This window comes from Diaporthe citri, assembly GCF_014595645.1.
Source record: "Diaporthe citri strain NFHF-8-4 chromosome Unknown scaffold_4, whole genome shotgun sequence".
Classification (NCBI taxonomy): domain Eukaryota; kingdom Fungi; phylum Ascomycota; class Sordariomycetes; order Diaporthales; family Diaporthaceae; genus Diaporthe; species Diaporthe citri.
In genome coordinates this window covers 3244826-3272497 of record NW_025064849.1, presented here as the reverse complement: position 1 = coordinate 3272497, position 27672 = coordinate 3244826, and the positions used below count along the sequence as shown (strand labels likewise).

General features: G+C 56.1%; 10 protein-coding genes across 10 annotated transcripts; 7 read left to right on the top strand and 3 right to left on the bottom strand.

The window, feature by feature from the left end:
- Positions 1 to 199: 199 nt before the first annotated feature.
- Positions 200 to 1423, top strand: INS49_010063 (uncharacterized protein; the record flags this gene model as incomplete). Its single annotated transcript, XM_043170789.1, has 1 exon — positions 200 to 1423. One exon carries the CDS (start codon positions 200 to 202, stop codon positions 1421 to 1423), a length of 1224 nt encoding a protein of 407 aa, XP_043025354.1.
- Positions 1424 to 8576: 7153 nt separating this feature from the next.
- On the bottom strand, positions 8577 to 9110 carry INS49_010062 (uncharacterized protein; the record flags this gene model as incomplete). The annotated part of the gene is made up of 1 exon (XM_043170788.1): positions 8577 to 9110. The coding sequence occupies one exon, from the start codon at positions 9108 to 9110 to the stop codon at positions 8577 to 8579; it is 534 nt and encodes a 177-aa protein (XP_043025353.1).
- A 615-nt stretch (positions 9111 to 9725) lies between these two features.
- On the top strand, positions 9726 to 11024 carry INS49_010061 (uncharacterized protein; the record flags this gene model as incomplete). Its single annotated transcript, XM_043170787.1, has 1 exon — positions 9726 to 11024. One exon carries the CDS (start codon positions 9726 to 9728, stop codon positions 11022 to 11024), a length of 1299 nt encoding a protein of 432 aa, XP_043025352.1.
- Positions 11025 to 11722: 698 nt separating this feature from the next.
- On the top strand, positions 11723 to 12186 carry INS49_010060 (uncharacterized protein; the record flags this gene model as incomplete). The annotated part of the gene is made up of 3 exons (XM_043170786.1): positions 11723 to 11783; positions 11858 to 12052; positions 12113 to 12186. 3 exons carry the CDS (start codon positions 11723 to 11725, stop codon positions 12184 to 12186), a joined length of 330 nt encoding a protein of 109 aa, XP_043025351.1.
- Positions 12187 to 13418: 1232 nt separating this feature from the next.
- On the top strand, positions 13419 to 17289 carry INS49_010059 (uncharacterized protein; the record flags this gene model as incomplete). Its single annotated transcript, XM_043170785.1, has 3 exons — positions 13419 to 14220; positions 16105 to 16288; positions 16359 to 17289. 3 exons carry the CDS (start codon positions 13419 to 13421, stop codon positions 17287 to 17289), a joined length of 1917 nt encoding a protein of 638 aa, XP_043025350.1.
- Positions 17290 to 17759: 470 nt separating this feature from the next.
- INS49_010058 (uncharacterized protein) lies at positions 17760 to 18831 on the bottom strand (the record flags this gene model as incomplete). The annotated part of the gene is made up of 2 exons (XM_043170784.1): positions 17760 to 18024; positions 18134 to 18831. 2 exons carry the CDS (start codon positions 18829 to 18831, stop codon positions 17760 to 17762), a joined length of 963 nt encoding a protein of 320 aa, XP_043025349.1.
- Positions 18832 to 19386: 555 nt separating this feature from the next.
- Positions 19387 to 19826, bottom strand: INS49_010057 (uncharacterized protein; the record flags this gene model as incomplete). The annotated part of the gene is made up of 3 exons (XM_043170783.1): positions 19387 to 19460; positions 19544 to 19575; positions 19747 to 19826. The coding sequence occupies 3 exons, from the start codon at positions 19824 to 19826 to the stop codon at positions 19387 to 19389; spliced, it is 186 nt and encodes a 61-aa protein (XP_043025348.1).
- Positions 19827 to 19967: 141 nt separating this feature from the next.
- INS49_010056 (uncharacterized protein) lies at positions 19968 to 22171 on the top strand (the record flags this gene model as incomplete). The annotated part of the gene is made up of 2 exons (XM_043170782.1): positions 19968 to 20007; positions 20076 to 22171. 2 exons carry the CDS (start codon positions 19968 to 19970, stop codon positions 22169 to 22171), a joined length of 2136 nt encoding a protein of 711 aa, XP_043025347.1.
- A 1231-nt stretch (positions 22172 to 23402) lies between these two features.
- On the top strand, positions 23403 to 25022 carry INS49_010055 (uncharacterized protein; the record flags this gene model as incomplete). Its single annotated transcript, XM_043170781.1, has 3 exons — positions 23403 to 23733; positions 23783 to 24333; positions 24387 to 25022. The coding sequence occupies 3 exons, from the start codon at positions 23403 to 23405 to the stop codon at positions 25020 to 25022; spliced, it is 1518 nt and encodes a 505-aa protein (XP_043025346.1).
- Positions 25023 to 25485: 463 nt separating this feature from the next.
- INS49_010054 (uncharacterized protein) lies at positions 25486 to 27601 on the top strand (the record flags this gene model as incomplete). Its single annotated transcript, XM_043170780.1, has 3 exons — positions 25486 to 25684; positions 25745 to 26979; positions 27356 to 27601. 3 exons carry the CDS (start codon positions 25486 to 25488, stop codon positions 27599 to 27601), a joined length of 1680 nt encoding a protein of 559 aa, XP_043025345.1.
- Positions 27602 to 27672: the final 71 nt, after the last annotated feature.

Genomic DNA, 27672 nt, shown 5'->3' with positions numbered 1-27672 from the left:
TCTTCCAACCGACCATATACCAAGGTGACAAGCTTCACTTTCCCATGCGTCCCGACATAGGCGCCACTTTTGAAATTGAGACGGGGAAAAATCACATCGAAAACACAACAGCATCTTCATACCACAGCACGAGGGGATAACTGGGCAGCAATCTTTTTCTGAGTCGGGTGTCAGCGAGGCATCGCAAGAGTTTGGGAAAATGAACGGGCACTCTCCGTACGGCCCCAGCCCCGGCGCGGGATATTACTACAGGGACGAATTCGCAACTCCATCGCCGACTCCATCTCCCCGGGGGCCATCATACTACACCACCCCACAACGGCCTGCGACGCGAGCGCACTTCCGGCACATGAGCAGCGGCATGAACGACTATCCGAGTCCGCGCCCGGCAGCATTCTCGCCGCGGTACAACAGCGATGGGCTCTACTCGACCAACGCCGCAACTGCTAATGTGAGTGCAACGCGATCATCGCGGAAACAATCATTTTCTGGGACGACGCGCCCCAAGCGCGAGCGCCGGACTTCATATTCCTACTATCGGGCCTCTGACTCTCATGGGGAATCCGACGAGGACGAATACGTCGAGGTCGACGGTATCACCTACGTGATACCCGCGCGGTCGAGGACGAAGCGCCACAGCAGGCAGGACGAGGGTCTCTACTATTCTGGATATGTTGATGGGCATGCAACTGATCGCCACCACTATGCACAGGCCTCATCCCGCCGTCAGGCCAATGACTTTGACAGGTACGACATTTACTACGAGGAGGCGCCCCGTCGCTCGTCTGCACACACCAGACGTGCTTCTCACTCGGTTCCCCAGCGGCCTCAGACAACTCGGCCCGCCAGCTCCCACCACAAGGCTCCACCGCCGACAACCAGGAAGGCGACCGAGTCCGATGCCAAGAAGTATCGCATCCCTCCAGGGTACTCATTAAAGAACTGGGATCCGACTGAGGAGCCGATCCTTCTGCTTGGCTCCGTGTTCGATGCCAACAGCCTCGGCAAGTGGATCTACGACTGGACGGTTTACACACACGGCCCCTCGACCCCGATCTCCGAGATGGCGGGCGAAATGTGGTTGTTGCTCATCCAGCTTGCCGGAAAGATCAAGAGGTCCAAGGAGTGCGTGCCGAGGATCCGGGCGATCGACAGCCGGGAGATGGTTGAGGACTTCATCGAGTCGGGCGAGCGCATCACGGACAAGCTTCGCAAGCTGCTCAAGACGTGCGAGCAGCCTATGCTCAAGGCGAGCAAGAAGAAGGAGCAGCTTGGCAGGAACTCGGGCATCGAGTTTGTCGAGACGCTCTTCGGGCGGGAGCGCGAGCTGGAGAAGTCGGAGCGCTTCATGCAACAGGTGCGCCTGTGGAACATGCGGTTTGACGCCAACTGCGAGGAGGTGCTCAGGCAACCTACAAAATAAATCAACACAACTGCACTCCTCGGCGGCCTCGCGACGAACGCCCAAGCGCGTGTCAGCACATCCCGAACTAACAATGTGCTCGACACGGAGATAAAGAAAACCAGAAAAAAAAAGACGAGAAAACCATACACGGATCACTGTACGATTATGTTCACAGATCAGCGAGGATTTTCTTTACGGGACTTTTTTTACCATTTCGGTCTCATCTACACTGTCTAGAGACTCACGTCTCAAGGGGCGGCTGTCATCTTTCTGGTCTTTTCAATGATACCCAGGGATGTTATCATATTTGGCTTCATTTCCTCCCCGGAGGAAGGGCCTAAACACAGGCAGACAACAGCAAGGACGACATGAGTCAACGAGACACCGTTGAACGCTCTCTTTGTCTGGCGGCACATAAAAGTTATTTTTCAAGGATAATGTCACCACTCGAGCGCGACGACTGACAAAGGGGATCACGGGATATTTTTGGTTACTTGGATGGGAATGTGCGGCAAGGCAACGACACGAAGCGAATGCGAAATTGTAATGGACTGGATGTTGGGTTAATATCTCTCGTTGACCGCGTGTTTGTTTCTGGAGGGGGAAAAAAGGGGAACATCCTAGGCGCACATCGTGCTGTTCTGTTTCTCGATCAGGATCACTGTTGCGATTACACGAGCGCGTGGCTGTTTACGGTGCTTTCTGGTTTCTGTTCTTCATTTTTCCAGGCCGCCACGGGTGTGTGGCAAAGATGGAGGAGATACCCCCATTCCCTTACTCTCGATATTGTTTATTAGCAAACAGAGGACGTGTAAAGATTAGGATGGGCGTGAACAAATTACAGAATCTGGATTTTGAGCAGCAACACACTTGCATATATTCGTGCCTGCCTAGTGAAATGGCCCTGACGAAGCGTGATGATATGATTTGACATGACATGTGATAAACAACACGAGTAGAAGGGCTGCTCCGTCACGCCAGTGCCAGGGGCTGAGTACATTCCAGGGCTGGGTCCACGGGCCTCAATTGCAGTTGCTACGCATGCGTGACAGTCAAACATCACGCTGGCATCTCGAGCGGTTGCAGATGGGGCGTTGCCTGGCCGTCTAAGGTTGTCATTCTCTCACAGGCAGGCCGGGCGTAATCAGTTGGACAGCTCAGCGTCATCAATCACCAAACCCCCTGAACCTCTCCTTCATGTGCAACATCATGGCAGTTGACAGGTTGAGAAAGTAAATCGCTGTGTGACTGTGCCGATCTCCGTGTTCCCCCCCCCCTGTCCCGTCCGCCCTCACCCCCCCGATTGAGTTTTCATTTTGCATCTTGTCACATTTGTTGTTTTTCTTATTTCCCTCTCGTGCGGCGCTGAGACGAGACGGTTGGGCTGCAATCCCGCCCCTGCCCAACGCCTGTGCTGGTCATCCATCACGCACGGAAGGACAAAAAAAGGAGATTACGAGACCGGGGGAACGAGAGTAAACACCCAAGCAATGTTTTGTTTTGTCTGTTTCAATTGATCCAATGCCAATTTTTTTTTTTTTTCATATGTCCATTTTTAATATTGTGGCTTTGCCAATAATCAGAAAACAAGGAGGGAAACCCTAATCCGTGCTTGTGCCACCCTCCTTCACCTCCCCCCTTGACCTTGACCTTGACCTTGACCTTGACCTTGACCTTGACCTTGAAAGGGGACACGGACTGGCCAGCGACTCATTTTCCTTCCTGCGACCCTGCACCCTGCAAGCCACCCAGGAACGAGCAAGATTTTTTCTCACCCTCCCCTTCCTTCCTTCTTCTCATGTCGAATGATGTACAAGAAGCAAGATCTCGACGGTGGTGGCACGGGTGAGAGTTGGATCCGAGAGGGGTGCACCGCATGTTTCGGCGTGCTGTCGATCAGGAGTTTCTTTTCTAGCCTGCCCTCTCGGTTCAGCCGTGCAGTGGGCTGGTTAATTGTCGGCGCATTGGGGGGCAAGAATCCCTCCTCTCTCTTCACCACATTATCTTCTCTATTATGCCCTTTTTTTTCTCTCACTTTACTCCCCTGGCTTGTGCGGCGCCGCCGATGCGCTTGATTCGTGGGCACGCTTTTGCGAGGATACGCGTGTGCGCGGCGCCGCGCTCGGAACCCATAACTCAGCCCTGCGCTGCTCCGGGGGGGGAGACGAGACGAAACGTGAGCCTGCGTCGGTCAGTCCCTTTCGTCCCAAGTTCTGCGTCACCGGTAGGGTGTGGGTTGCATGGGCGAACTTTTGAGGTTTTGGTGTTTGTTGACCCATGTCCATTGAATTTTTTTTTTTTTTTTTCTCTTTCTTGATTGTGGTGGTGTTGTCGTGAAGCATGGGTTCCAGCCGCACCGCGTGTAACACCTGTCCATATGCGAGCAGGAGCTGAAGGTGAGGGAACACAGCAGCGGTAGTCTCAGGAGGATGGTCTGTCGCTGAGACATGTCCTCTCAGCCTCTCGAGTCCTCCATCGTTCACCAACGGCCGCTGTCAGTTCCTCTCGTCCGCGAGCTGTCTCGGCTGGTCTCATCGTCGCCACATCCGGCAGATGGCAATCTCGACGGCACGGCCGGCACACTTGGGCACGGATACCGTCTCATCGTGGCATTCATTCGTTACTGCCCCCGGGCCCAAGCACACACGTCACTCGGTCCCAAAGCCTCTAAAGTTTCGATGTGCGTGCACATTGACAGGTGAAGATGTGCTTTTGTGTTTATACTGCAATTGCTGTTGTATCCCTGTGTCGCCACGGCTGAACAAGCCGGGCACGCGGCCAGCCCGTTGCTCGGTGTAGGTTCTGTGACGATCCCTTGCATCCAAGCGATCTGTCTCTGTGCTTTCCCTCGCACTGACAGCCGCCTCCGCGTTTATCTTCACGAAAAGCCTGAGGAAAACAGGGCACAGTGTGCTGAATATCAAAACTGATGCTGGTTGTGGCTGGTGAGACTGGACGAGGAAAGGTAGGGGGAGGAGGGGAGTGAGCGCAGTAAGAAACCACCCCCTACGTGCTTTTCTGAAACTGTTTCTCAGATACTTCCACGCCACTGTCATGTAGTATACACACCAACATTTTGCCGCGCCGCTCCCCTTTATCCTCCCTGCTGTGCCGCGAGGATGCAGTTAGTTCGGTGGGATGGTGGGAGGTAAGCAACTGCTCCTTCGATGCAAGCGAGGATAGACAACATTATCGCGATGGTGTGCAACATATAATTCGGGTCATCTTCAGAAGGCTCCCCACTGCCCAATTCCAAATGCTGCCACGGGTGGTCAATTCTGGCGAGGAGAGAATGGGGATGCATGCATAGCGAGCTAGACGGGCAGGAAGGGCCCGGATCGCCCGTCTCCCGTGCCCGTTGCGCCTGGTTTACGGGCTCTCCCTGTGTTCGTCTCGCCCGCGCCGGCTAGTGGTATTCCGTCGCATCTAGCACAAAGTAAATCTATATACCCTTAATTTGTCATCGGACGCGCCGTCGAGGCAGAGGCTATCTACACCACCAGATGGATGCTGTTGGTGCAGGAGGATCGGATGCACGGCGGTACACAAGGGATCCTTCAGGGCAGCAGCAGAGTAATAGTGTCGATGGTGTGTGTGTGTGTGTGTTGCAGTGGGCGTTGGTTGACGCTCGTGAAGAGATCATTGGTCTCAGCGCCTAGGTAAAATTTTCTTGGGGGCCGTTGTGACACTGGCTCTGCCGTGGTCTGGAGTCTAAACCCAAAATTAAGCGCCTGCATAGGAGGATGTCCTGGCGAGACAGGGCCCTCTGCCAACATTCCCCGGCACACATGTGGCACGTCAGTGTGTGTTGCTGGTCTATAACATTCCATCTGATAGCAGCAGCCTTATGGGGGCCGGATCTGAGAGGCCGGATCTGAGAGGCCCCGCGAGATCTAACAGATACCTGAAGAGAGACGAGGTGGAAACATGCGTCTGATGGGCGAGGGTTGGGGCCCGGTGGCCGCTTGATGGGCCGGCCGTAGGGCTGCCCTTGTCGAGGCTGTCTTGGGCGAGATGCGTGGCATCTGATACATGTTTATCATGCGGCTCAACATGTCCATGATGTCTTGGACGAGCATCATGGCAGCCGAGTGGCTCGAGGCTGTGGCATTCTTGTGAGGAGATACATGTTGTCCTAGATGCACTCCCCCCTTCATGCGACGCCATCCCTTTGCTTACTGTCACTGCAGGTGTCGTGCCTGCGCCATGGGGGAGGAGCGAGCATATGGATGGGAGTCGAAAAGGTGCAGTTTCTATAATTGGGGGCCAGATTGGCCCGCTTTAGCACCTAGATGAATGCGATGGAAGAGTGACAGTGAGAGGGTAGTCCACTGTAGTCCACTGCATGACGCATGGCTGCGGGTACTGCGGCTTCTGCAGGCCTTGTGTTGCGCCCTTCGATGGGGTTCGGACAGCCCTACCATGACGGTGGATGATGGACGATGATTATCATGTGGTTGCCTTTCCGTTGCTCACCCAGTCGTTGGTCAGATGAGGGCACCACTTCCCTTTGCGACAGTCAGCACCACATCACCGGTGTGGTCGAACAAACTTCGCGGCGGCTGCGTGGTCCATTGGTAGCATCGGAGCCTTGCTTAAGGCTAGCAGAGATCTGGGATCGAAGATGAGTCGAGTCTTGTCGTGACTCGACCAGCGCAAGCAGATGTCCAGAAGTCAGATGTCCAGATATCCGGGCGTCCAGGTGACTGGCCGTCCAGACCAGTGGGCCATTGTCGGATGTTGTTCCTCGAATGAGAGAGGGAACCTCGACCCGACAACCCTGGGAGTGTGGAAGGCCACGAGGGTTGCAACATTGGGATGGGTTGGTTGCACACCGGCGCACCTTTTCGCACAGCAGCATGCAGAGATGCAGTCATGGAGGAGAAAAGCACCCGAATTGGGCATGTGGGTGGCCGCCAGGCGCTTAGAAGGCTGTCTCTTGGGCCCAATCACCTGTGGCCTGCCCCGCCGCGGGGGGAGTCTTGGGGACACCTGGGAGCTAGGGCCACGCCGGTGTCCGTTCGTCCTCATCAGATGTCTATCTAGACTACTCACTGCGAACTACACTACACAGGGAGTTAGAGCCCGCTGTGGTTGAGTTCTCACATCATTTTGTTGCAAGGCAGCCGTCTCTTGCCAGAGACACTCACCTTGTGCCCCTTCGCAATGCGTCGTGCACATCTGTGTTCGCTGTAGTGGTGATGAGTCAGCTGATGATGATTTGCATCCTTCGACGGCGAGCCTACCTTGGTAAGGTAGCGCAGGAGACGGGCCGAAGAGGCTTGAGAGGCAGGAAGAACGCCCACAACAAAAGACACCAACACCACCTTGCCTCTGCCGCCCCCTTCGATCCTTTCTCGATGCAGAATCCTACGGCTTAATACCCATGGCCGCCCTTGTCTCTCCGCACTTTCCAGATACAGCCAACACCCCATGCAAGCAACCAGCCGAACATGATTATCATGGGGGGTGGGTGGGTTACACCACGCAATGTCCTGTCTTTGGGCTGACAGAGTGTGGCGCCCACTATCACCCCATGGACCAATCGCCAGGGCATCTCGGGACACACCTTGCAGATTTGCAGGATGCAGTACAGTAGGTCCCGCAGTCAGCACAACGTGCGACCTTCACGCGGCCCAGGGAGAGGCTGTGTGTACCTACATACACATACGCCTTCCCTTCCGCCATGCCGTGCCACAGTGCTGATGCAGATACACAACCGAGGGTCCTTTTTTGGGATACACACCCCACCTTTCTGGCTGTGTCACAAGGAGGATTACATCGACATTTGCATACGCCCAGGCTGAAATGCGCTCCGATTGCTGCTGCAGCAAGTCTTGCGACAGGCGTGGCTCTAGGAAGACGGTATTGACGACGAGAGCCTCTGTCTAATATCAAGACAGATATTATCGTGTCTAGAAAGTGAAGATTGCCGGTCACTAGAGATTCGACATGTACCTGAAGAGCCACGCCGCCCGAAACTCCTGTGTGGTTTCCATGCCCCTGTCACAAAGACATGGCTTCAGACTCGTACGACTATGGTAGTACAACGACGCCAGGCTGAAAGTCTGACCGCACACCGTCAAGTGACCGCGCTCAAATATTATGTCACAGATGTAGGTCTATGGAGGTGGCCGGGCTAAGATCACAGTTCTGACAGAAAGGCTTGGGGCCGGCAATCGACATGTTCGCGCTGACATTGTTGGGAGCACAGGCCTGGTGGCTAACCCGTGTGAACCTTGTCGACTTACTGGACATATCCCACACGATTACGAAGCCACAAGCCTCGTGATGCTATGTAGCTCCCCGCCCTCGGAATGCTGTATAGACTGACCTGGGGAGTGTTCTGAGCTGATGAGCCTAGTGGCCTGCTGCATGGTGCGTCGGACTGCATCGCTCTTACCGCGCCGTTCTCGACGCTGATGCTTCATCTTCAGCTTGAGCCTCATCTGCGTGAGAACGGCGAGCATCGGAGCAGGGCGTCGCAGTTTGCCTGCGATATGGTAGCGCAGCATGGTCAAGCTCAGGAGGTACAAAGGGACTGTCTCGCCAGCTTGACCTTTCGGTAGATATAGCGTGGGTATCAATGCGCCGTACGACAATCAGCCCTTGCGCACCAACACTGGTTATGTTACCTTTTCTAGTTAAATCATAATTGAGGTAGACCGGTATATAAATGTATTCCTTGAAATCTCAACTAGTAAAACGCACTTTGGCACAGTTGTAGAAGTCGGAAAGTTGACATAAAACATATTTCCTTAGAACTATTCCAAATTGATGCAACCAAAATATCGGTTTTGAAGTGATATAGATATCGGGACCCCTCAATAGTTCTAGCTTGGAGGTATAATAGCTGTTCAAATCCTAATCTGTGGGTCAAGACAATTAGTTCGTGCCATTGCCTATCTAGGTAGCCCTCAAGACCGCATGCCCACCGTTCACGAGGGTCAGAGCCATTGAGGTAGCTGCTCGAGTACTGCTTCATGCCATACATCCTAGCCAACACTTCAAACGCTCCTTGCCTTTGGAGAAATACCCTTCACTCACTGCCAAACACTCGCAGTCTCAACCCCCTTCTTCTTCCCCTCCTGATACGTCTCCGACAAGCCATTATAGAGCTTCTTCACCCTATCGATCTCACCTACCCACCTCTCCCTCTCTCCCGGGGTCCTCAATCCCCTCCACCACCTCCGCCAGGCTCCTCCCCGTAAAGAACTTGTTGGCCCTGTTGTAGAGCGGCCGCGGCGAGGCTCTCGTCCGAATCGCCCGGCGCGCGCACGCGAAACACCTCCTGGAGGATGTCGATGTCGTACGGGATGGAAAACAAATCCCGCGAGTCCTCATATGTGAATAGGTAGTAGAACTCCCTGAACCCGGCCCACGTGATGCCGCTGAGGCACAGCGAGCACGGCTCGTGCGTCGCGAAGAAGACGCAGTCCCGGGTCGGCGGCAGGGCGGAGGACCCGTCGGCCCCCTCCTTGAAGAACTCCTGGATGCAATTGATTTCCCCGTGCAGCAGCGGGGACGCCCGCTCGTTGTTGGTCGCCACCGTGTGCGCCTCGAGCCCCGGGCGCGTCAGGATCGCGGCGCCGAAGAGCTTGCATCCTGACTTGACCCCTGCCGCTGTGAGGGGGATGATGTCCTTCTCTGTGGTCGTGAGGATTGCGGACAGGAGCTCTGTGGGCGAGTGAGCGGTTTTCGTCATGATGTGCAGTGTACTGGGACTAGGAGCTGTTGTACCGCTAGTAGGAGGTACGAAAGGAAACAGGAACTTCTGGGCAGGATTACGAGCAGAGAAAATGGGACCAAAAATCTTCCGCGAGGGTGGTATTTGTAAAACCTTATATCTCCAAGGTGTCATTCGTAGGACGATAATGAGCACCGATCCGGCCTGATATCAGGGCGTCGGCCGTAGAGATGTCGTAGCGGCGTTGGGATTCCCGGCGACCTCCGAGTCCGCGGCCGGCCGTTCACAGCTGTCCCATAGTACTTTGACCCGTGCTTCAGACTATCACTCAGGAATTTGGACTCGGTCGACGGATCATAGTCTTCAGGATAGATCTATCCGACATGAGCCTGCCGTAGGTTCGCGTTGAAAGCATGGGGATGTGTTGGTTTTGTGTCACGTCCAGTGGGTGCCTGTAAAACCTGAGCCGGAGCGGCCCGCCCGGTGGACGCCTTAGTGGGGCTTCCGTGCGGTCGGGCCCAGGAACTGAAGCTTCGGGCCAGAAACCGTGGAAATAAACTCAACCTCGAAACCCTAAACTTTGCCCTTCCACAACTCACTCAACAAACAGGGCCTTTCATATACGTCCGCGAAATGCATTATATCCGCCTTATGAGGCCACCGAGCCTCGATAAGCAACAGAAGCTGAAGCTTGTCCTCACCATAACGACGGATCTGGGTGACTCGTTCCTCTGTCCAGATGATCCTGTGCCTATCTCGGTGTACATCACTGGGAGGCCCGTTGCAGGTACCGACGAAGACCAAAACGAAACATTTTGCCTCACTCCCAGGACAGCCGGCAAAAGCGGTACTCTCTGGAAAGCGGGCATGAGGATCCTAAAGCTGGAGCTGCCAGTGCCTGACAAAGCTTTCAAGAGCATCAAAAAAGCATCGTCACAGATAAGGCCAGTGCCCGCCATTTGCATTGTCGCCTCACACAACCTTGAGGACCCACCCAAGGCTGCAGACATCCCGTTCGATGCAGAAGGCCGGATTATAGCCCTTGAATCTGGGTTTCCCTACCCTTCAGATGGGCAGCAGACCTTCGAGTCTTTGAGGCGATTCGCACTTGCCGAAGGGGGCTTTTTGCGCGTGGACGAAAGGATTGGTGAGAGCATTGACCGTCACGTTTGGGATGCCGGTGTAGTCACCACTGGTGTGCTTTTGAACCTGTGCCAGGACGGGGGCTCGGAACACACGTGGGACACGACGCCACTGCTGAAAGAGCTCCTATGCAATGTAACACCTAAGTGCTCTCTCAACGTTATTGAGCTGGGTTGCGGTGTTGGGATCCTGGGCGTAGGGCTGGCGGCTGCTCTGTACCGGCGCATGTCTTCGTCATGGGACCCTGAAGATTTTACACAGTCACCCAGCAGTATTCTCCTGACTGACCTGACCGACGCCGAGGAAGTGGCAGTGCGGAATATTGCCGATGAGAAGCTGGCTAGGGAGCCTGTCCTCTCAGGGAAGTCGAGTGTAGAGACAGCTTTCGAGAGCCTCGACTGGGACGAGGGAAAGACGGGCGTGTTTGGCCCAAAGGCGAAGGCGTCGAGCTGGGACCTCATCATCATCAGCGACTGCACGTACAACGTAGACATGCTATCTGCGCTGGTGAAGACTATCTCTGAGCTGCACAAGCTCTCGATGGACCGGGACAGCAAGAGCTCCAGAGTCATGCTGGCAACTAAGCCACGGCATTCATCCGAGAAGGCACTGTTTGGCCTGATGGATGAGGACGGCTGGAGGATACTGGAGAGTGCCAGCCAACCGTTACCTGTGCTCGGCTTGGAGGAGCAGACGGTTGAGATCTATCTGTTCGGGAAGGACTCTGCGCAGCCGTCTGATGGCCGAGCACCTACACCGTCTGCATCCAAGCGCAGGAAGCTGCGATGAGACCAATACAGAGGACTACAAAGCAAAGCCTCGCCGTGTTCCATCCAAGCAAGACCTCCTCATACCGATTCACGCGTGGGTTCGAGAAGGAGAGCCGGTCATGCCTCTCGTATCTCGGTGGGCGCGACCTCGACGTCCTCCAGTAGAGGCTCCTGATCAGATCTTGGACAGACGAGACAGAACAGAAGATGGACTTGACAAGCTGCCTGCGTGCGGTAGGGGAAACCATGTCGCGTAGCCTCGAAAGCATTGTTCGATGCGGTGTCGGGCAAGCCGTGGTCCCATACGACCAATGAGGCAGACGGCAAAGAAGATGAGGCTCTGTCAGGTCGTGGCTTTCCGAGGGTGAATGGCTTGATGATGCGAGATGGAGTCCTGCCGATTGGCAGGAGCTTGATCTGAGCCAATCAGCGTCGAGCTGTATGTCAGCTCTGGCAGCTGTGGGCCCACGGCCTTGGGCAGGTCCCTGCAGAACGTTCCACACACTGGCCACCTGCAAGGCCACTGCATGTCATGACAGTCCGATATAAATACATTGGCCTGCCTTCCCAGTTCCTTCCTGTGCACAAGTTGAAGAAGCCATCCCACATCCACAAATATCAAGTCAACCTTCACCTTCTGTGACTCAATTGCCTCAACAAACCTGTCAACTAAACAACCACACCCCTTCCCTCCATCTTACCACTCTCATCTCAACAATGGCCACCGAAGCTGCCAAGTCTTCCACCTGCTGCGGCAAGGGCGACACTTGTGTCTGTGGTAAGTCAACACTCACAGTCCAATGCTCGACGGACCCCCTCGTCCAACGACCATGTTCTGACATCAACACGCAGCCCAACAAGCTAAGTGCTCCTGCGGAAAGCAGTCCGCTCTGCACTGCTCCTGCGACAAAGCCTCCAAGGAGAACACCGTCTCCGGCCCCCGCTGCTCCTGCCGTGCCCGTCCCGCCGGCGAGTGCACCTGCGACAGGGCCTCCACCGAGAACGTGAAGCCCGACGCCAGCTGTGCTTGTGGCTCGCGACCTGCTGGTGAGTTCAATTCCCCAGGCGGACAACATGGCTAGGCAACAGGTGGCTGACCAATTCTAGGTGCCTGTACCTGCGAGAAGGCCGCTGATGGTGGATACAACCCCAACGAGATCGACTTCACCACCAAGAAATAAGGGGTTGAAGAGTCGACAGCTGTCCAAGCCGATGGAGACGAGATGGACCAGCCGTCTCGCTCTCCTTGTGCACCATTACGCGGCACATGACTAGCGGGTGCCCACTGTCCTGCGTCCCGACATAGTCACTAGCATGTTATTGTACACCCTCCCCGTCAATGTTCCCCTTGCAGCACAAGAAATCGACACACATCATCGCCAGTCAAGAGAGCTTGGCCCTATGTCGTTGGGGCAGGGAAACAAATCAAGCATTACGGTCAACGGTCTCATACTCATGAGCGCCCAAGGGATATTTACCCGTCGCCGGCGGAGAGAGGAGAGGGAGGAGGAGGAGAACCAGAACGAGCCCATCAGATGTCGTTCACATGAGTGCCTGGGTGGACTGAAGGAACTACCACAGATGGGTGAGGCTCAATGAGCTTCGAGCGCAGTCGGAAACCTGGGAACGATGCCAGGGGCCACCCGTCATGCCTTGTACCTTCGTTGGAATTGGCTACTGCTTTCAAGTCGGGGTTCGAATTCTCGTTTGAAAGCTTTCAAAGGCGGGGTTCGATATCTGGTTTAGAGCTTCCAGAGAAAAGAAGCCTCCGTCTACAGCCAACGAGGCTCCGCACTGATCACAACGCTTCAGTTCATCGTCATCATCGTGATGTTAGACTGGTAATTAATGCTTGGCCGTCTTCCAATGAGACACAGTCACTCTGGCAGATAGCAGTCTGCATGACCGCCGCAATAAAAAACCATCATTAACTTGTCGCCTGTTGATCACAGGCCTAATATTCCGTGAACTCGAGTGATATCCAGAAGATGATCAGGAGACTGCTTCAGCCTCGACCAGTCACCCTGAGCACTGTAGCCTCTCTGGGCGGCAAGGTACAATTCTTCAAGCCAGCTTCACTGTTGATATATGTATGGCACCGTCTCTGCACTGTCATTCTTCCAGTGTTTTCATTCTTGCAGACTTAGATCTGAGCGGCCAGACACGTCTTTACTTTCCATTCGGAGTGAGAATATGTGAGAGCGCCACACTGTGTCTAATGCCCCACCAATCAGGCAACCTTCAATATCCCTGTCGCGGACCTCTCGTCTGACACATGCAGGCAACCATCTTCACTGTAACGCGTTTCCTGCCCATCACCAGTATTCACTTTCGAGAGCTTCAATCTCACGTATTCGTTAACTGAAGATCACACTTGGTTGTCTTGAAGTACCTCCCTCGCCCTCCCTAAACAATGGCGAGCGGCTACACTGATACAGCCACCCCTTCCGGGGACCAGAGAGCCTCGGCCCCGAGCGACACAGCAACCTCGAATCGCGAAAGTTTCGTCGGCACGGGCGCGGAGGCGCCTATCAGTCTTTTCAGTCTGCCACCCGAGATCCGCCTCATGATCTGGCAACTGCTGCTCCCTGGTCGGAGAGTTCTCAGTGTACGAACCAGAAACGGAAGCGATCCTCGCCTCGCATTGGAGGGTCAACCAAGGCAGCCGATCCTGTCACAGATTTGCCAAGAGAGTCGGAATTTCATACTTCGCTGCGGAGCATTCGTCTTCAAGAATGGGAACGATGGTGGCTTCTGGTGGAATGCAGAAGACGACGTGTTTCTTGTGGACCACCACTGCCTCCTTGGACCTCTTTCATTCGCCCTGGAGGACCTCGACGGCCTCAACATGATTCAGAACATCGCTGTTGATAGTTACCAGTCCGTGGCGTTAAAGTGGTATAAGCAGGAGCCCCGGAGCGCTGAAACAGGCATGAAGGCTGACAGCGAGGGACAATACACGGTCCGGTGGCTGCTTTCCTGGGGCAAAGTCTACGAATGCCCTTCTTATAAACACCCGATCCTGCGGTTCTTCCTACACATCCGCAGCCTCACAGTACACTTCGCAGAGCCCTTCCACGGACCTCCCCACAGCGGTCCATCGTGCGACCTTCTGGGAGACTGCAGCTTTACGTTCGAGATCCCAGCCGAAGATATGGAGACGGCTATTGATAGGTTTGCGGAGTTTCACCGAAAATGGACAAATCTACCAGGGGGTTCTACTTCTCTCGGCTCTCTGGGTCGATTTCGCTGGAGGCCTTTATATGTTTACCAATATTCACCGCAAAATCTCGGCCCGATCGAGTTTTGCAGGAAACCTTCATTCGTAGACGGTGGAGATTACATCACGAGAGAATGGGCTTGTTCACATAGAGTTATTTGGACACTCTGCCAGTCTCGCGTTCGCAAACGCAATCGAGGCCGAACCTAGATACGGTTCCATGTTGTTATGAGGTAGGAAGGGCGGGAATATTGGGTCTGGTGTATGGTTTTCATGTTGTTTGGTCTTATCCTTCCAAAAGGCAAAGCCGAGGGCACAGGTCTCTCACATCAGCCATAGGGATTGTCCTTAACTAGGGCTCAACTGCGGCTCCTGTCCGCTCAAGCACACTTTTTCAGATCTGTTGGCAAGTACGACCCTCGTACTAGAATGGCTACTTTAGTTATCCCCTACGAGGCACGTAGCCTCTCAGAACTTAGCCAGAACAACACCAATAAACGATTGCTTACCCATACGAATACCGTACGTACGAGAGACCTACCAACAAGATCGTCTCTACTTGGTGAAACAGAATGATCAACTCGTGAGTTGAGCTTACCATGGAAATGGGTGCCTCTCATGGCAATGCCGGGGGCTAGACACGAGTCTGGCCTCACCAAATTGGTGCTTAGAAGCTCTATATACATATCTCCGTGAAGGTATTAGCAGTATACAGAGGATATATGTCACCATGGGTTCTGCAAAGTGAGTCGACTTAAATGGAGTCTCAGTGTGCCATGCGGCTCTGACCAGTCACCCAGAGTTGTACATTGCCACCTCATGCCTTTTCTCTTCGTTTCGCGAAATGCTCTCTTCATGTTACTCAACCCAGAACGATTCGCAAAGTGCCTCTCGTCTGTTGATTTTTCACCACCATCACAAGACTGGCAGACACGAGGCACTTTGCCCAAAACAAGTGAGCGGGATAATGGCTTTCCATGGCAGTAAGCACCTGAATACCGCGGGATTTATCATAAAGAAGAACACGTAATTATTGCTGCCTTGCAAGTAAGCTCGGAGGCCACGTCCAGTTGCGCTTGTGCGGTGCCTGCTTGTCATTGATATTTGCTCGGTGCCTGGGGAGAAGCCCGGGCCAGGCGCTACTTCAACCAGTGACAAGACGCGTCATTAAAGGCATTGATGGACAGCCGGGGAGATGTGTCCTCATGAGATGGCCGAGGATAAATTCTCAGCAATCATTCGTTGTCTTCCAGATGGGATTGTTCAACCAAAGTTCATGACTCTCTAGTCCTCCTGGTGACAGAAGCACGTATAAGGCAATTAAGATCCCTGTCTCAGCACGACGAATGGACCTGCGGGTGAGCCGGGCACACGACGCATGACGTACCTGGGCTTATCGATTGCTCCCAGCACAGGCGGGAAGGCACGCGCTAAGTGGGATTCGCCGGATGCAGGTGAGACCCCATCTCTTTCCACTTGATGTTATCCGTGCGCCAGATGTTATGATGACTGCAAGCATGACAGTCAACAGGATCTACAGAGCAAGCCAGTGTGCGCTGACCATGAAAACTGAGACAGAAGCATAGACTATTTGTCTGGGAAAGAGAATCAACAGAAACACAGCACACAAATAACAGAAAACGGCTTCAGGCGGCCCACGTCCCCCGCGTTCCACGAGCTGCAGGCAGGGTCCAGGGCAGCTGCTTTGTCCTCGTGCCGCTGACGGGTCCGTGGACGAGCCCCACGTCCCATGAACGCGCCCCTCCACCCGTTTGGGGTCCCTTTGGATTGTTGATCTATCTCCCCTCCGTCGCTCCCCTCGACATCGACTCGCATCTGGAGACCATCCTATAGCCCCATCACTGGCGTTCATGATCAGTGACCATGTTCGACATATTCGCGAAACTCCTGTCGTCCATCACCTCCTTCCTCTTCCCCCTCTTCGCCTCCTACAAGGCGCTCAAGACCTCCGATCCGGCCCAGCTGACGCCATGGCTCATGTACTGGGTCGTGCTGGCATGCGCCCTCCTTGTTGAGAGCTGGACAGAATGGTTCCTCGTATGGTGCGTGCCCTGGAAGACTTGGAGACCCCTTGTAGTGATTTGAGAGATTCTAACAGGCTGTTGTGCACAGGATCCCACTGTACTCCTACATCCGCCTGCTTTTCCTCCTCTACCTCGTACTCCCCCAGACCCAAGGCGCGCGCGTCATATACACAACCTACATCCACCCGTACCTAGAGGAAAATGAAACCCAGATCGAGGAGCTTATCGCCAACACCCACGACAAGATGAAGGCCGCCGGAATCGCCTACCTCAAGCGTGCCATCGAGGCTTTTAGGACCCAAGTCCTCGGGCTGCCGCCGAACCCGGCCGCCCAGCAGGCCGAGAGCAACGTACCCGCGTCGCAGCGCCCGCGCAGCTACACCCAGGCCCTGCTCGACAGGTTCCAGCTCCCGCAGGCCCAGTGGTCCGGTAACGCCGGCAGCACCACGGGTCAGGACTTCTACAACTTCCTCTCGAACGCCGTCAACGCGGCCACGGCGGCCGTCGTCGCATCGGACAGCAGTGCAGCGGACACGGGCAGGAAGGCGGCCTCCGCGTCGAGGGGACCCGGCGTCGGGGCGTTCCCCACGGGCGACCTCTCCGCGTCCGGGACGCTCGTGCCGCCCAGCATCCAGGGCAACGCAGACAAGATGAGCTTCCTCGCCGCGCAGCGCGAGAGGCTGAACTACGTCCTCAGCGCGCTCGACCGCGAGGCCGCGCAGCTGAAGTCCGGGACAGCGACGACTCCGGCCGGCGAGCAGGAGATCAACCTCGAGGGGCTTCAGCCCGGCGGCGCCAGCATCGAAAGGCCGACGACGTCGTCTAGCGGGAAGAGCACGGGCGGCCTGAGCAAGAGCCGTAGCGAGGTTGACTTTGAGAAGATCGACGCCGAGAGCGGCGCCGAGGACAACAACACGCAGGATTCGGCACAGGCGACGCCGGCTCCATCGGGCGGGTCTTGGTTGCCCTGGGCGTGGAGCGCGTCGTCGTCGGACGCTGGGAAGAATAAGTCTGAGTAGACAGCTCTGTGCTATCAGTTTGTGGCGTTCTGTGGGGTTTTTATTGTACAGGAAGAGGGATCCGGTTTACGATATAACATGATCATCCGGTAGACTTTAGCAAGGCAACCCACCCATTGCAACTGTTGGGTCTCGATTCTGAGACTTGCTGCATGCTGACCACATCTGTGGTCTTCATCCTGATTTTACCGTTCGTCTCTAGAGGGGCGTATATCGGAGGCCCCAGTTTACTGCTGCTCCACCGCACTGTCTGTTTTGTACAAAGAGGACCGACCAACTTCTGCACTCTGGTCCCTTACATCTCTTCTCTACGTGTGCTCGCTTTGCGCAGGGTATCTTCCGACAACGTGCCACACTTTGCCAACACTCATGTCTCAGAATTGACTGGCGCGCAGGCCATCCCTCTGCCCAGCGATGTTCTTCCAAGATTCCCACCCCAAAGGACTGATATACCAACCCAACATCCTCACTTAGCTCCTCTTAAAGGGATATGCCGGGTCGTCACCCTTGCGCACCCAGGTCTGCCTCTTCTTCTTGGTGACGACGTGCTCGACCCAGATCTCCTGCGCCCACTTCTTCTTGAAGTCGCGGATGTAACGAGGGTCCCATAGCTCGGACGCGATGCCCAGGTCCTTGCAGCAGCGCATCAGGGCGTTGGACTTGCAGCCCTCGCCGGCGGTGGCTATTCCGTCGTCGGCGAAGAACTGGCACTCGCCGCGGGCCTGTGCTATGAATCTGGAAGTGACAAGGTCGAACGTCAGCCCTCGTGTCTGTGAATTTGGGGTATATTTTGCCCCTGGAGCGCGGGGCCGGGGGACATCTGAATTTAAGGGTGTTCACTTACCGCCCGTGCACAAGCAGCGCGTACTCCCTCGTGACGACCCTCTCGCCGACCATCAGCTCACCCCGGGGCGCCATGCCCCAGCCGCCCGGGCCGAAGGCCTGGTTCAGGATGCGGCGGTACTTGATCTCGGGCAGGTAGATGATGCCGTCGGGCTTTATCTCGACGTCCTCGAAGGGGATGGGCTTCATGAGCACGGCGGCGACCTCGGGGGAGAAGGGGATCGTGGACAGCCCGTGGAACGAGCTGGACCAGTCGATGCCGTTGCCGCCGCCCGGGGGCGAGGCGAAGGCGAGGTCGCTCGCGCCGCCGTTGGCCGTCTGCGAGAAGGCCGTCGAGGCCTCGGGAATGGGGTTCACGCCCTGGGGCCGCGAGTATGGCGCAGACGGGACAGGATTGGTCTGGGACTCAGCGAAGGGTGTGTTGGTGTTCTTGGCGGCTGGGGAGGAGGAGGCGCTGGGCTTTGCTGCCGAGCTGTTACTACTGCTGCTGCTTGCCGTCGTTGTCGCTGATCGCTTATAGGGTGACTGGGTCGGTGGGGGCTTCGAGGCTGGGGCTGCTGTCGACCTTGTGGATGTGGTGGCGGCTCTGCGTGCCTCGAACGGCAGCGCATGTGCGGGCTCTGCTGTGGCGCCTAGGCGGAGGGCACGGCTGCCATTGAGCCGTAGTGGGCGCATGGCCGATGATATTATTCGTGTCATGGCGGATGGGATCTGTGGTGCTGGAAGAGAGATGGTGGCCTACAGGACTAAGTGCCTAGGTAGGGTAGGCGTGATAGATAGAGGAAGACGGGAGGTCTCGAGACGACGGGAAGTTTTTGGAGGTTGGTGCAGAGTGGAGGCGACGTGGGAGCTTGGACGCAGCGGCTGGCCAGGCAGCAGGGGTCCTGAGGTCCAGAGCGTGCAGGGGATCAGGGGATCTGGCGCATCATCGACCCGTTTTTGCAATGGTTGACCGGGCTTTGGCTTCATCTGCATGAGGTTTCTGGTCACTCTTGCACGTTCTTGCGTTGGTGATTTGGGAAAGAATTAAGAGAATATGACGTTGTGAGAGGAGATTTGATTATTTGCATTTGGTTTGCATCTGGCAAACTGGTTCATGTCTTAGTTTATTTGGCAGTCTTGTCAGCATCCTGCGTCGACGTCCTCTGGTCGTTGCCGTGGGCTTTCCAACAGCGTTTGAAGGTCTCCATCTGAAGCAATTCAACGTGGAACGAGGTTAGCAAATCATCTCTTCGCGACGATAATACTATGGGGTCAACTTGCTTCGTCCTTGCATTGCCTCCAGTCCTTCTTCTCAAAGTAGCAGTCGGTCATCTTCATGTTTTCGTCTGCCAATGGGTCCGTCTGTGTCAGCCTTCCGGACAAATGGTACTCTTCGGCATTGCTTCCGAAAGGGACGAATCGTGATTACCTGCACAGCCTGTGCTGAATATGCGCTTGTCCCTGCAGCAAGGCTGAATGTTAGTGGAATTTTCGCGGCAGTTGGGATTGGATCGCCATAGGGATCGTCTGAGAGAGAGACGCGAGATTCCAAAAGTCCGGCTGGTGGACGGCTTGGCCTCCGTCTGAAGAAATGCCTCAGCAGGCCTCGTTGAAAGGATAAACTTGACTCACCACTCATCTGGCTCATCGTCTTCCTCCATTGGCTGCTCCACGGCAGCATTGGCCTCCTCTTTTGACGTGTTGCTGCCCATCCTGAGGTCGGAGTGTATTAGTGTGTTGAGAGAGGAATTGTGTCTCGATTTTTGGTGGTGCCACAGTCAGAGGAGATCATCTCTCAGCGCAGGTCAGACCAGTCACTCACTCCCTTGACCTAACCCGAGGGGAACCCGACCATGGCACCACAACGGAAACTGAACGTCCTGGTCTACACAGGTTTGATGCCCACTCTTTACTTTCTTGCATGGTCATCACCATCATCTCAGAACTGACGTATTCCCCAGGCACCGGCACAACCGTCGCCTCGGTCAGGCAGTGTATCTACACCCTGCGCCGCCTGCTGTCCCCCAACTATGCAGTCATCGCCCTGACCGAGTCCGCCCTCCTCAAGGAGCCATGGCCGCCCACTGCAGCCCTCCTAGTCATCCCTGGCGGTGCAGACCTCAACTACTGCCGCGTGCTCAATGGCCCTGGTAACCGCGTCATCACTGACTTTGTCCGTCGCCTCGGCGGAGCTTACCTCGGCTTCTGCGCCGGCGGCTACTACGGCTGCGCCCGCTGCGAGTTCGAGGTCGGCCACCCGGACAAGGCCATGGAGGTCATTGGCAGCCGGGAGCTCAAGTTTTTCCCGGGGACCTGCAGGGGTGGCGCATTCAAGGGCTTCAAGTATGCCAGTGAGAGCGGCGCGAGGTCAGTCAGGGTCAGAGTCCACAAGGATGCTCTTGCTGGCGCAGGCGAGTCGCCCGAGACCTTCAGGTCGTATTACAACGGCGGCGGTGTCTTTGTCGGTGCTGCCACCATGAAGGACGAGGGCGTGGAGGTCTTGGCCAGCTTCGAAGACGACCTGGACGTGGACGGGGGCGCAGGGAAGGCTGCTGTTGTCTACCGCAAGATTGGGAATGGAGGCATCATTCTCACTGGGCCTCACCCGGAGTTCGCAGCGGTTAATCTCGAACAACACCCCGATATTGACGGCTATGATGAGCTAATCAAGTCTTTGGCCGAGGACGACGACCATCGGACCAATTTTCTCAAGGCTTGCCTGACCAAGCTCGGTCTCCAGGTCAGCCATGAGGGCTCGTCGGTGCCGTCCCTGTCCAAACTTCACCTTTCGGCCCTGGACCCTCAAGAGGCGGCCGGTCTTGTCACCTCGTTCAGCGATATAATCACCAAAGACGAAAAGAACGAGGAAATAATTAAGGATGGAAACGACACCTTCCACATTGAGCATCCAGACTCCCGTTGGTCTGTAAATGATCTTCGTGACGCACTCCAATCAGCCCACGTCGATGACAAAGACGGTAATGCAGCCAAATACGATCCTGCCAGGGCAACTGGAATTGATGGCCTTATCGACTACAACAAGGTGCTCAAGACCATCGTTCCACATGAGACCTCCTGGCCGGAGCCCAAGGAGACGCCATACTTCAACCACCACGATTACTACTCTTCGCTGCAAGAATTCCGGCGCCGTGAGACCGAGTCCTACGAGTGGGGCGATTCCCTCATGTACGGCGAGGTCGTCACCAGCACCAACACACTGCTCGAGAAGAACCCGAAGCTCCTCTCCAAGCTGCCGACGGGCTTCACCCTGGCGGCGACGACGCAGGTCGCGGGGCGCGGGCGCGGCACCAACGTGTGGATCGCCCCGCCGGGCTGCATGATCTTCTCGACCGTCATCAACCACCCGGCGCACATCAGCGCCAACCGTCCCGTGGTCTTCATCCAGTACCTGGCGGCCATCGCCATTGCCGAGGCGGTCCGCAGCTACGACGGCAACCCGAACGGCCAGTACGCCGACCTGCCCGTCAAGCTCAAGTGGCCCAACGACATCTACGCGCAGGACCCGGCGGACCCGTACAGCACCACCGCTGGCGGCGCCTCAGGCGGAAAGGACGGGCTGAAGGCGAACTATGTCAAGATCGGTGGCATCCTGACCAACTGCGCATACAGCAACGGCAACTACCAGATGGTGGTGGGCATCGGCATCAACACCACCAACGGGAAGCCGACCACCTCGCTCGACCACATCCTGACGGCCTTCTCCAAGCGGCACAACCTACCGCCCTTCCGCATCGAGCGGCTGCTCGCCCGCATCGTCACCAGGCTCGAGACCCTGTACCGCGAGTTCGTCCGCGCCGGGTTCACCAGGGAGATGGAGGAGCGGTACTACGGCGCGTGGCTGCACTCGGGCCAGGAGGTCACGCTCGAGGCCGAGGGCGGGGTGCGGGCCAGGGTCGTCGGCATCACGAGGGACTGGGGCCTGCTGAGGGCGCAGGAGATCGGGCTGGACGGGAGGGTCACCGGGCGCGTGTGGACGCTGCAGAGTGATGAGAATAGCTTTGACTTCTGGAAGGGCTTGGTGAAGAGGAAGACTTAGGCCCATCTGTTGTGGTGAAGCTAATCGTGAGGGACTGAGATTTATGTGAGTGTGTTTGTCTCTGGGAAAATGTACAACACCCGAACGGTAGAGTTTCTCGGAGACATCGCACGAGGTATCTTAGGAAAACGTCAACATAGACACTTTCATCAACAGCAGCTTCTGGTACAACTTAGAGTATACCGAGAACATCTCCTTGAGATCGAACCCAGTGAGCCGGATAACACCGACACAAGTCTCATACCTATATCAGCCTCTCGTTACAATATGTGCTCCTCTCGTGATTTGGGTATCGGTCTGGGCCGAGGTTTTTGTCCGGTACGCACCCTCATGCATTTCCTGCGGTCAAAGGGACACACCGGCTGACCGGCTGCAGATATGAAGACAGTAATGAGATGGCAGACGCGGGACTGATTCTGTGGCAGCTGCTCCGGACTGCGTAGCCCCTGGATCCAAAACCAAAACCAACTGAATCAATTGTATACAGCCCAAACAGGAACACCGCACCAAAGTCAATCCATTTTGTAGCCCACTTAAAGAATTGCAAAGGGCTGGGATTCTCTCGCATAATGTGTCAGCAATTCCTCCTCTTGAAAACCACTCGAAGGCGCCGTTCCCAATTCTCTGATGATAAGCTGAAACCCCGCTCGTAACCACTGCAGTATATATCACTCCCGTTCCTCTTGCGATGACATGCCTGCGAGACCATATTACTCAGCAGCTGTCTTTCCCAGCGGCAATGGAAGACCCAGATGGCTACCGGTATCGCAGGTCTGAGGAAGCAGAAGAAGCTCGAAGACCACTTGGCTAGAGCAGGAAGCGAGGGGCGCGGTATAATGGAGGGTAGTACCCTATATCAGCCCAGCACATTCGTCTCGGCGATCGTCACCGTGCCGCACTAAATGTCTGTTGAAGAACACGGCTTGCTTACGCCCCTCTACATTGGCTGCGCACCCTGTCGATCTGCCACGAACGAGATTGACCCCTTGTCGGACACACCACAGCGGGAGGGACTTCCTGCAAAGTCCGAAATTCTCACTCGTGGCATCATCGACTTCTGCCACAAGCTTAGACTTGGGCGAAGTTGCCAATCTCAAAGACCGATGCGCGTGGCGGCATGACACGGGTTTGCGGCAGTTTGCAGATGGGGCGGACACAATTGTGTTTACTTGAGGCATCACCCTCGCTCTCAACATCCTCTTGCGCACCGTGCTCGTGAATCAACACCAACATGGAGAAGCCTCTGGGCTCCCCGCCGCCTATGGAGAAGACCATTGGTGCCTCGAATTCAGGAATGGACAAGGCCTTCGTTTTCATTGCACAAAACCGAGAGGCCGAGCCCGAGGCCTCCAATGTCGACCTGAAAGCGTTGCGACGACGAGTCGACATGCACATCGTCCCAATCATGTTCATGTGTTTTGTCGCGCAGTTTCTTGACAAGGTGCTGCTCAACTATGCTGCTGTCATGAGTCTAAACCACGACCTTGGGCTCAAGGGCAACGACTTTGCCAATGCCAACACCTTTACCTACGTTGCTCTGCTCGTAGCTGAGGTTCCCACTGGTAAGGACCCGTGCGAGTTCCTCCTCCAGCCCACTGACGTGTGTCACAGGACTTGTCCTCAGCAAAGTCTCTGCCACCAAGTGGCTGTCGGCCAATGTATTCCTGTGGGGCATCGCGACTGCTGCCGTAGCAGGAGTACACGATTACCACACTCTCTTGGTCGCGAGAATCTTCCTCGGTATCTTCGAAGCTGCCGTTGGGCCTTGCTTGATCCTCATTAGCAGTCAATGGTACTCGAGGCAGGAGCAGCCCCTGCGGTTCAGCATCTGGTACTGCGGCGTAGGAGTTGGTCAGATCATCGGCGCACTCACTTCCTTCGGCTTCCAGTTCGTTAGAAACAACACGGTTTCCATAGCAAATTGGCGGATCATGTTTATCGCCCTGGGACTGTGCACTGTCATTGTCGGCGTTGCGACCTACATCTTCTTGCCAGAGAACCCAATGACGGCCAAGTGGATCTCGAAGTCGGAGAAGGTCGCTCTTCTGGAGCATGTGGCAGGCAACAAGACCGGTGTGGTCAATCACCAGTTCAAAGCATCGCAAGTGCTTGAGGTCTTCCTTGACCCACAAGTGTACTTACTCTTCGTTATGGAGGTTGCGGTGAGTTCGAACCCTATTTGGCCCTTTCAGGACACTGCTTATACCGCACGTAGCTTGTTGTCAATGCTGGCGTCGGCACCAGCTTTTCCGCAACGCTGCTCAGGAACATCGGCTACAGCTCAAAGCAGTCTACCATCCTTAACGTCCCCTCCGGCTGCATCACCATCGCCGCCGTTCTCCTCGCAGGCATCGGAGCCCGCTTCATCAAGCAGCGCTGGCTCTTCATCTGCATCGCAGCCATCCCGTCTGCCCTAGCTGGGGCTCTCATGTCTTTCGTCCGCACCAAGTCCGGTGTCCTTGCAGGCGTCCTGCTGATCCAGTTCAACGTCGCCGTGACACCTATCATGTACAGCTGGGTGGCCGCAAATATTGCTGGCAACACGAAGCGGCCCATCGTCACAGCTCTCGCCGCCTGTGCTTTTAATCTTGGCAATGTCATCGGGCCTCAGACTTTCCAGGCTCGCGATGCGCCGCAGTATATCCCCGCCAAGATCACCATCATGGCCACCGTCTGCTCCGGTGCCCTTGTCTCCGTCGTCCTCATGCTTTATTACAGGTGGGAGAATGCAAGGCGTGACAGGGAATACGGCGCGAACGGCGTGAACGGCGAAAGGAACGAGGCCGAGGCCCGTGAGAATTGGGAGGATATGACGGACCGGGAAAATACCACGTTCAGATACGTCTTGTAGAGAAGACAGCATAGACAGCAGCAGCAAGACCAAATTGGCAATGATACCTTGCATGGCTGCCCCGTAAGGCTCGTCTAGGCAACTAAAGATAGAAGCGTTGACAACTGCCTAGCGCGAACACGCGATCGGCGCTGCAACGCCCGACTCTTCTCCGTGCCGTGGACATTACTTGTGCTGCATTCACCTGCCTTCCTCTTCCATCCTAGGCCTTTTGCACAGCTCTCACCATCGTCATAGAGGCCGGGGAGGGTAGAGCTGTCGTCAGGTCATTGGCTGATCAGCATTGTGCTGAGATGTGATGAGCATCGCTGCGGAATGGACCTGACTTTGGCACGACCCTGGATGGGTCGGCACTCGGGACACTCACCTGTCCGGCGCCCAGCTTCCGCCAATGCTAACTGAGGTGTTGAGACCTCAGATGCCTCGGTCGTCCTCATGGAGTACAGTTGTTATATCCAACACCATGACACACATGCTGCCTACCCTCGCTGCTGGGCTCGCGGTCATAGTGCTGGTGGTGCGCTTCGTGGTCCTGGCCCGGCGACATCCACTGGCAAAATACCCAGGGCCATTCTTGGCACGACACACTGATCTTTGGGTGGCATATCATGCCGTGAGAGGCGACCTTTCCCACACTTTGGCAGCCTTGCATGAGAAACATGGTATGCTGCGAATTCTTTAAGCAACAAATTCCTACGCTCCTACGCTGACATGTCAAGCAGGAACTTTCGTGCGATTTGGCCCCAATCGTCTGTCCACAAACTCGGCAGGGGCGCTTGATCAGATCTATGGCTTTGGCTGCAATACCATCAAGGCAGAATGGTACTACTACTTCTCCGCAGACCCTCAGCATCCCGCCACGAACACAGTCATCGACAGTGACGACCACAAGCGAAAACGAGCGGTCCTGAACAGGGGCTTCACCTCCGCCTCTATGAAGCACCTCGAGCCCAAGATCCTCAACGTCCTCCATACCTGGATGCCAAATCTAGTAGAGGCCACCGATTCCGAAGATGGCTGGAGCGCACCTCGCGACATGGCCGACTGGGCTGTCTATTTGACCAACGATGTCATGGGCACGTTGTCTTTCAGCAACCCATTCGGTCTCTCCACCTCGGACGAGCACCGCTGGATCCTCCAAGCAGTCCCTCTGTCCACCCGTCTCCGCTACGCCTGCTGCTTCGAACCATGGCTGCTCACCTCCGGCATCGACCGCTGGCTCTACCCGCAGCTCGACCAGTGGCGTGCCCGCATCCGCGCCTTTTCCAGTGCCATGCTGCAGCGCCGTGTCGACCGGCAAGACGACAAGACGCTGCACGACTTCTTCCGCTTCATCCTCGACGCGCCAGATGCCCAGACCGGCGGCCCCGTCGACGCCCGCACGCTGGCGTCCGAGTCGAGCCTGCTGGTCAACGCGGGCGGCGACAGCACCGGCACCGCCATCGCGGCCACCACCTTCTTCCTTGCGCACAACGCCCGCTGTCTGGACCGCGCAAAGGCGGAGATCCGGTCCATGTTCGCCAGCGCGGGTGAGATTGTCCCCGGCCCGAGGCTCGAAGAGTCCAAGTACCTCCGCGCCTGCATCGACGAGGCCATCCGCCTCGCACCGCCCGCGCCCGCACCGCTCATGCGCCAGGTCCGGCCCGGCGGCCTGGAGACAGACGGACAGACCTTCCCTGCAGGCGTCGAGCTTGCTGTCTCGCCGTACGCTATCCATCGGAACAAGGAATACTACCCCGATCCGCTGGCGTACAAGCCCGAGCGGTGGCTGGTGGACAGTGTTGGCGCTGAGGCGGTGAAGAAGGCGCAGTCGGCGTTTTGTCCTTTCAGTATTGGTGCAAGGCAGTGCATTGGGATGAAGTTGGCGTATCTCGAGATCACGCTTGCGCTGTGCTCGTTGCTTTGGAGCTATGACATGAGGCTGATGCCTGGACGGGAGGAGCAGGGGGTTGATGAGGTGGGGAATTACGCGATTATTGATTGTTTCGGGGCAGAGAAGCATGGGCCTTGGGTGCAGTTCAGGGAAAGGGATAGGAATACGTAGCGCCGAAGGCACTTTTAGACATGGGAATCGAGAGGAAGGCTTGGTTTGAGCGGAGTGTATCTGACCATTTGTAGTACTTGGCACGAAGTTGGGAGTCAGCGTACGCCCACCCAGCTTCCACAGTACGCCCACCCAGCTTCCAGCGTTGGCCCACCCAGTACTTCCTTTTCTTAGTATTATATTAATAAGACTAGGTACTTTTCTCTAAGTTTACCCCGCATATAAGAAGCTAGGGTAGCTATTTTCTAATTTAAGCAATACTTTAAAAATACAAGCCTAAAAAGCCCAGAGCCCCCAGAAGCCCCCAGAGCCCCCAGAGCCCCCAGAGCGCCCAGAGGGCCCCAGAGCGCCCAGAGGGCCCCAGAGCGCCCAGAGCCCCCAGGGCGCCCAGAGCCCCCAAGGGCGCCCAGAGGGCCCCAGGGCGCCGAGGGCGGCGAGGGCGGCGAGGGCGGCGAGGGCGCAGAGGGCGGGCGAGGGCGGCGAGGGCGGCGAGGGCGGCGAGGGCGGGCGAGGGCGCCGAGGGGGCAGAGGGTAGAAGGGTAGAAGGGTAGAAGTAACTTTTAAGTTGCAAATAAAGGGGTAGCTATAAGACCCCTCTAGGATAGC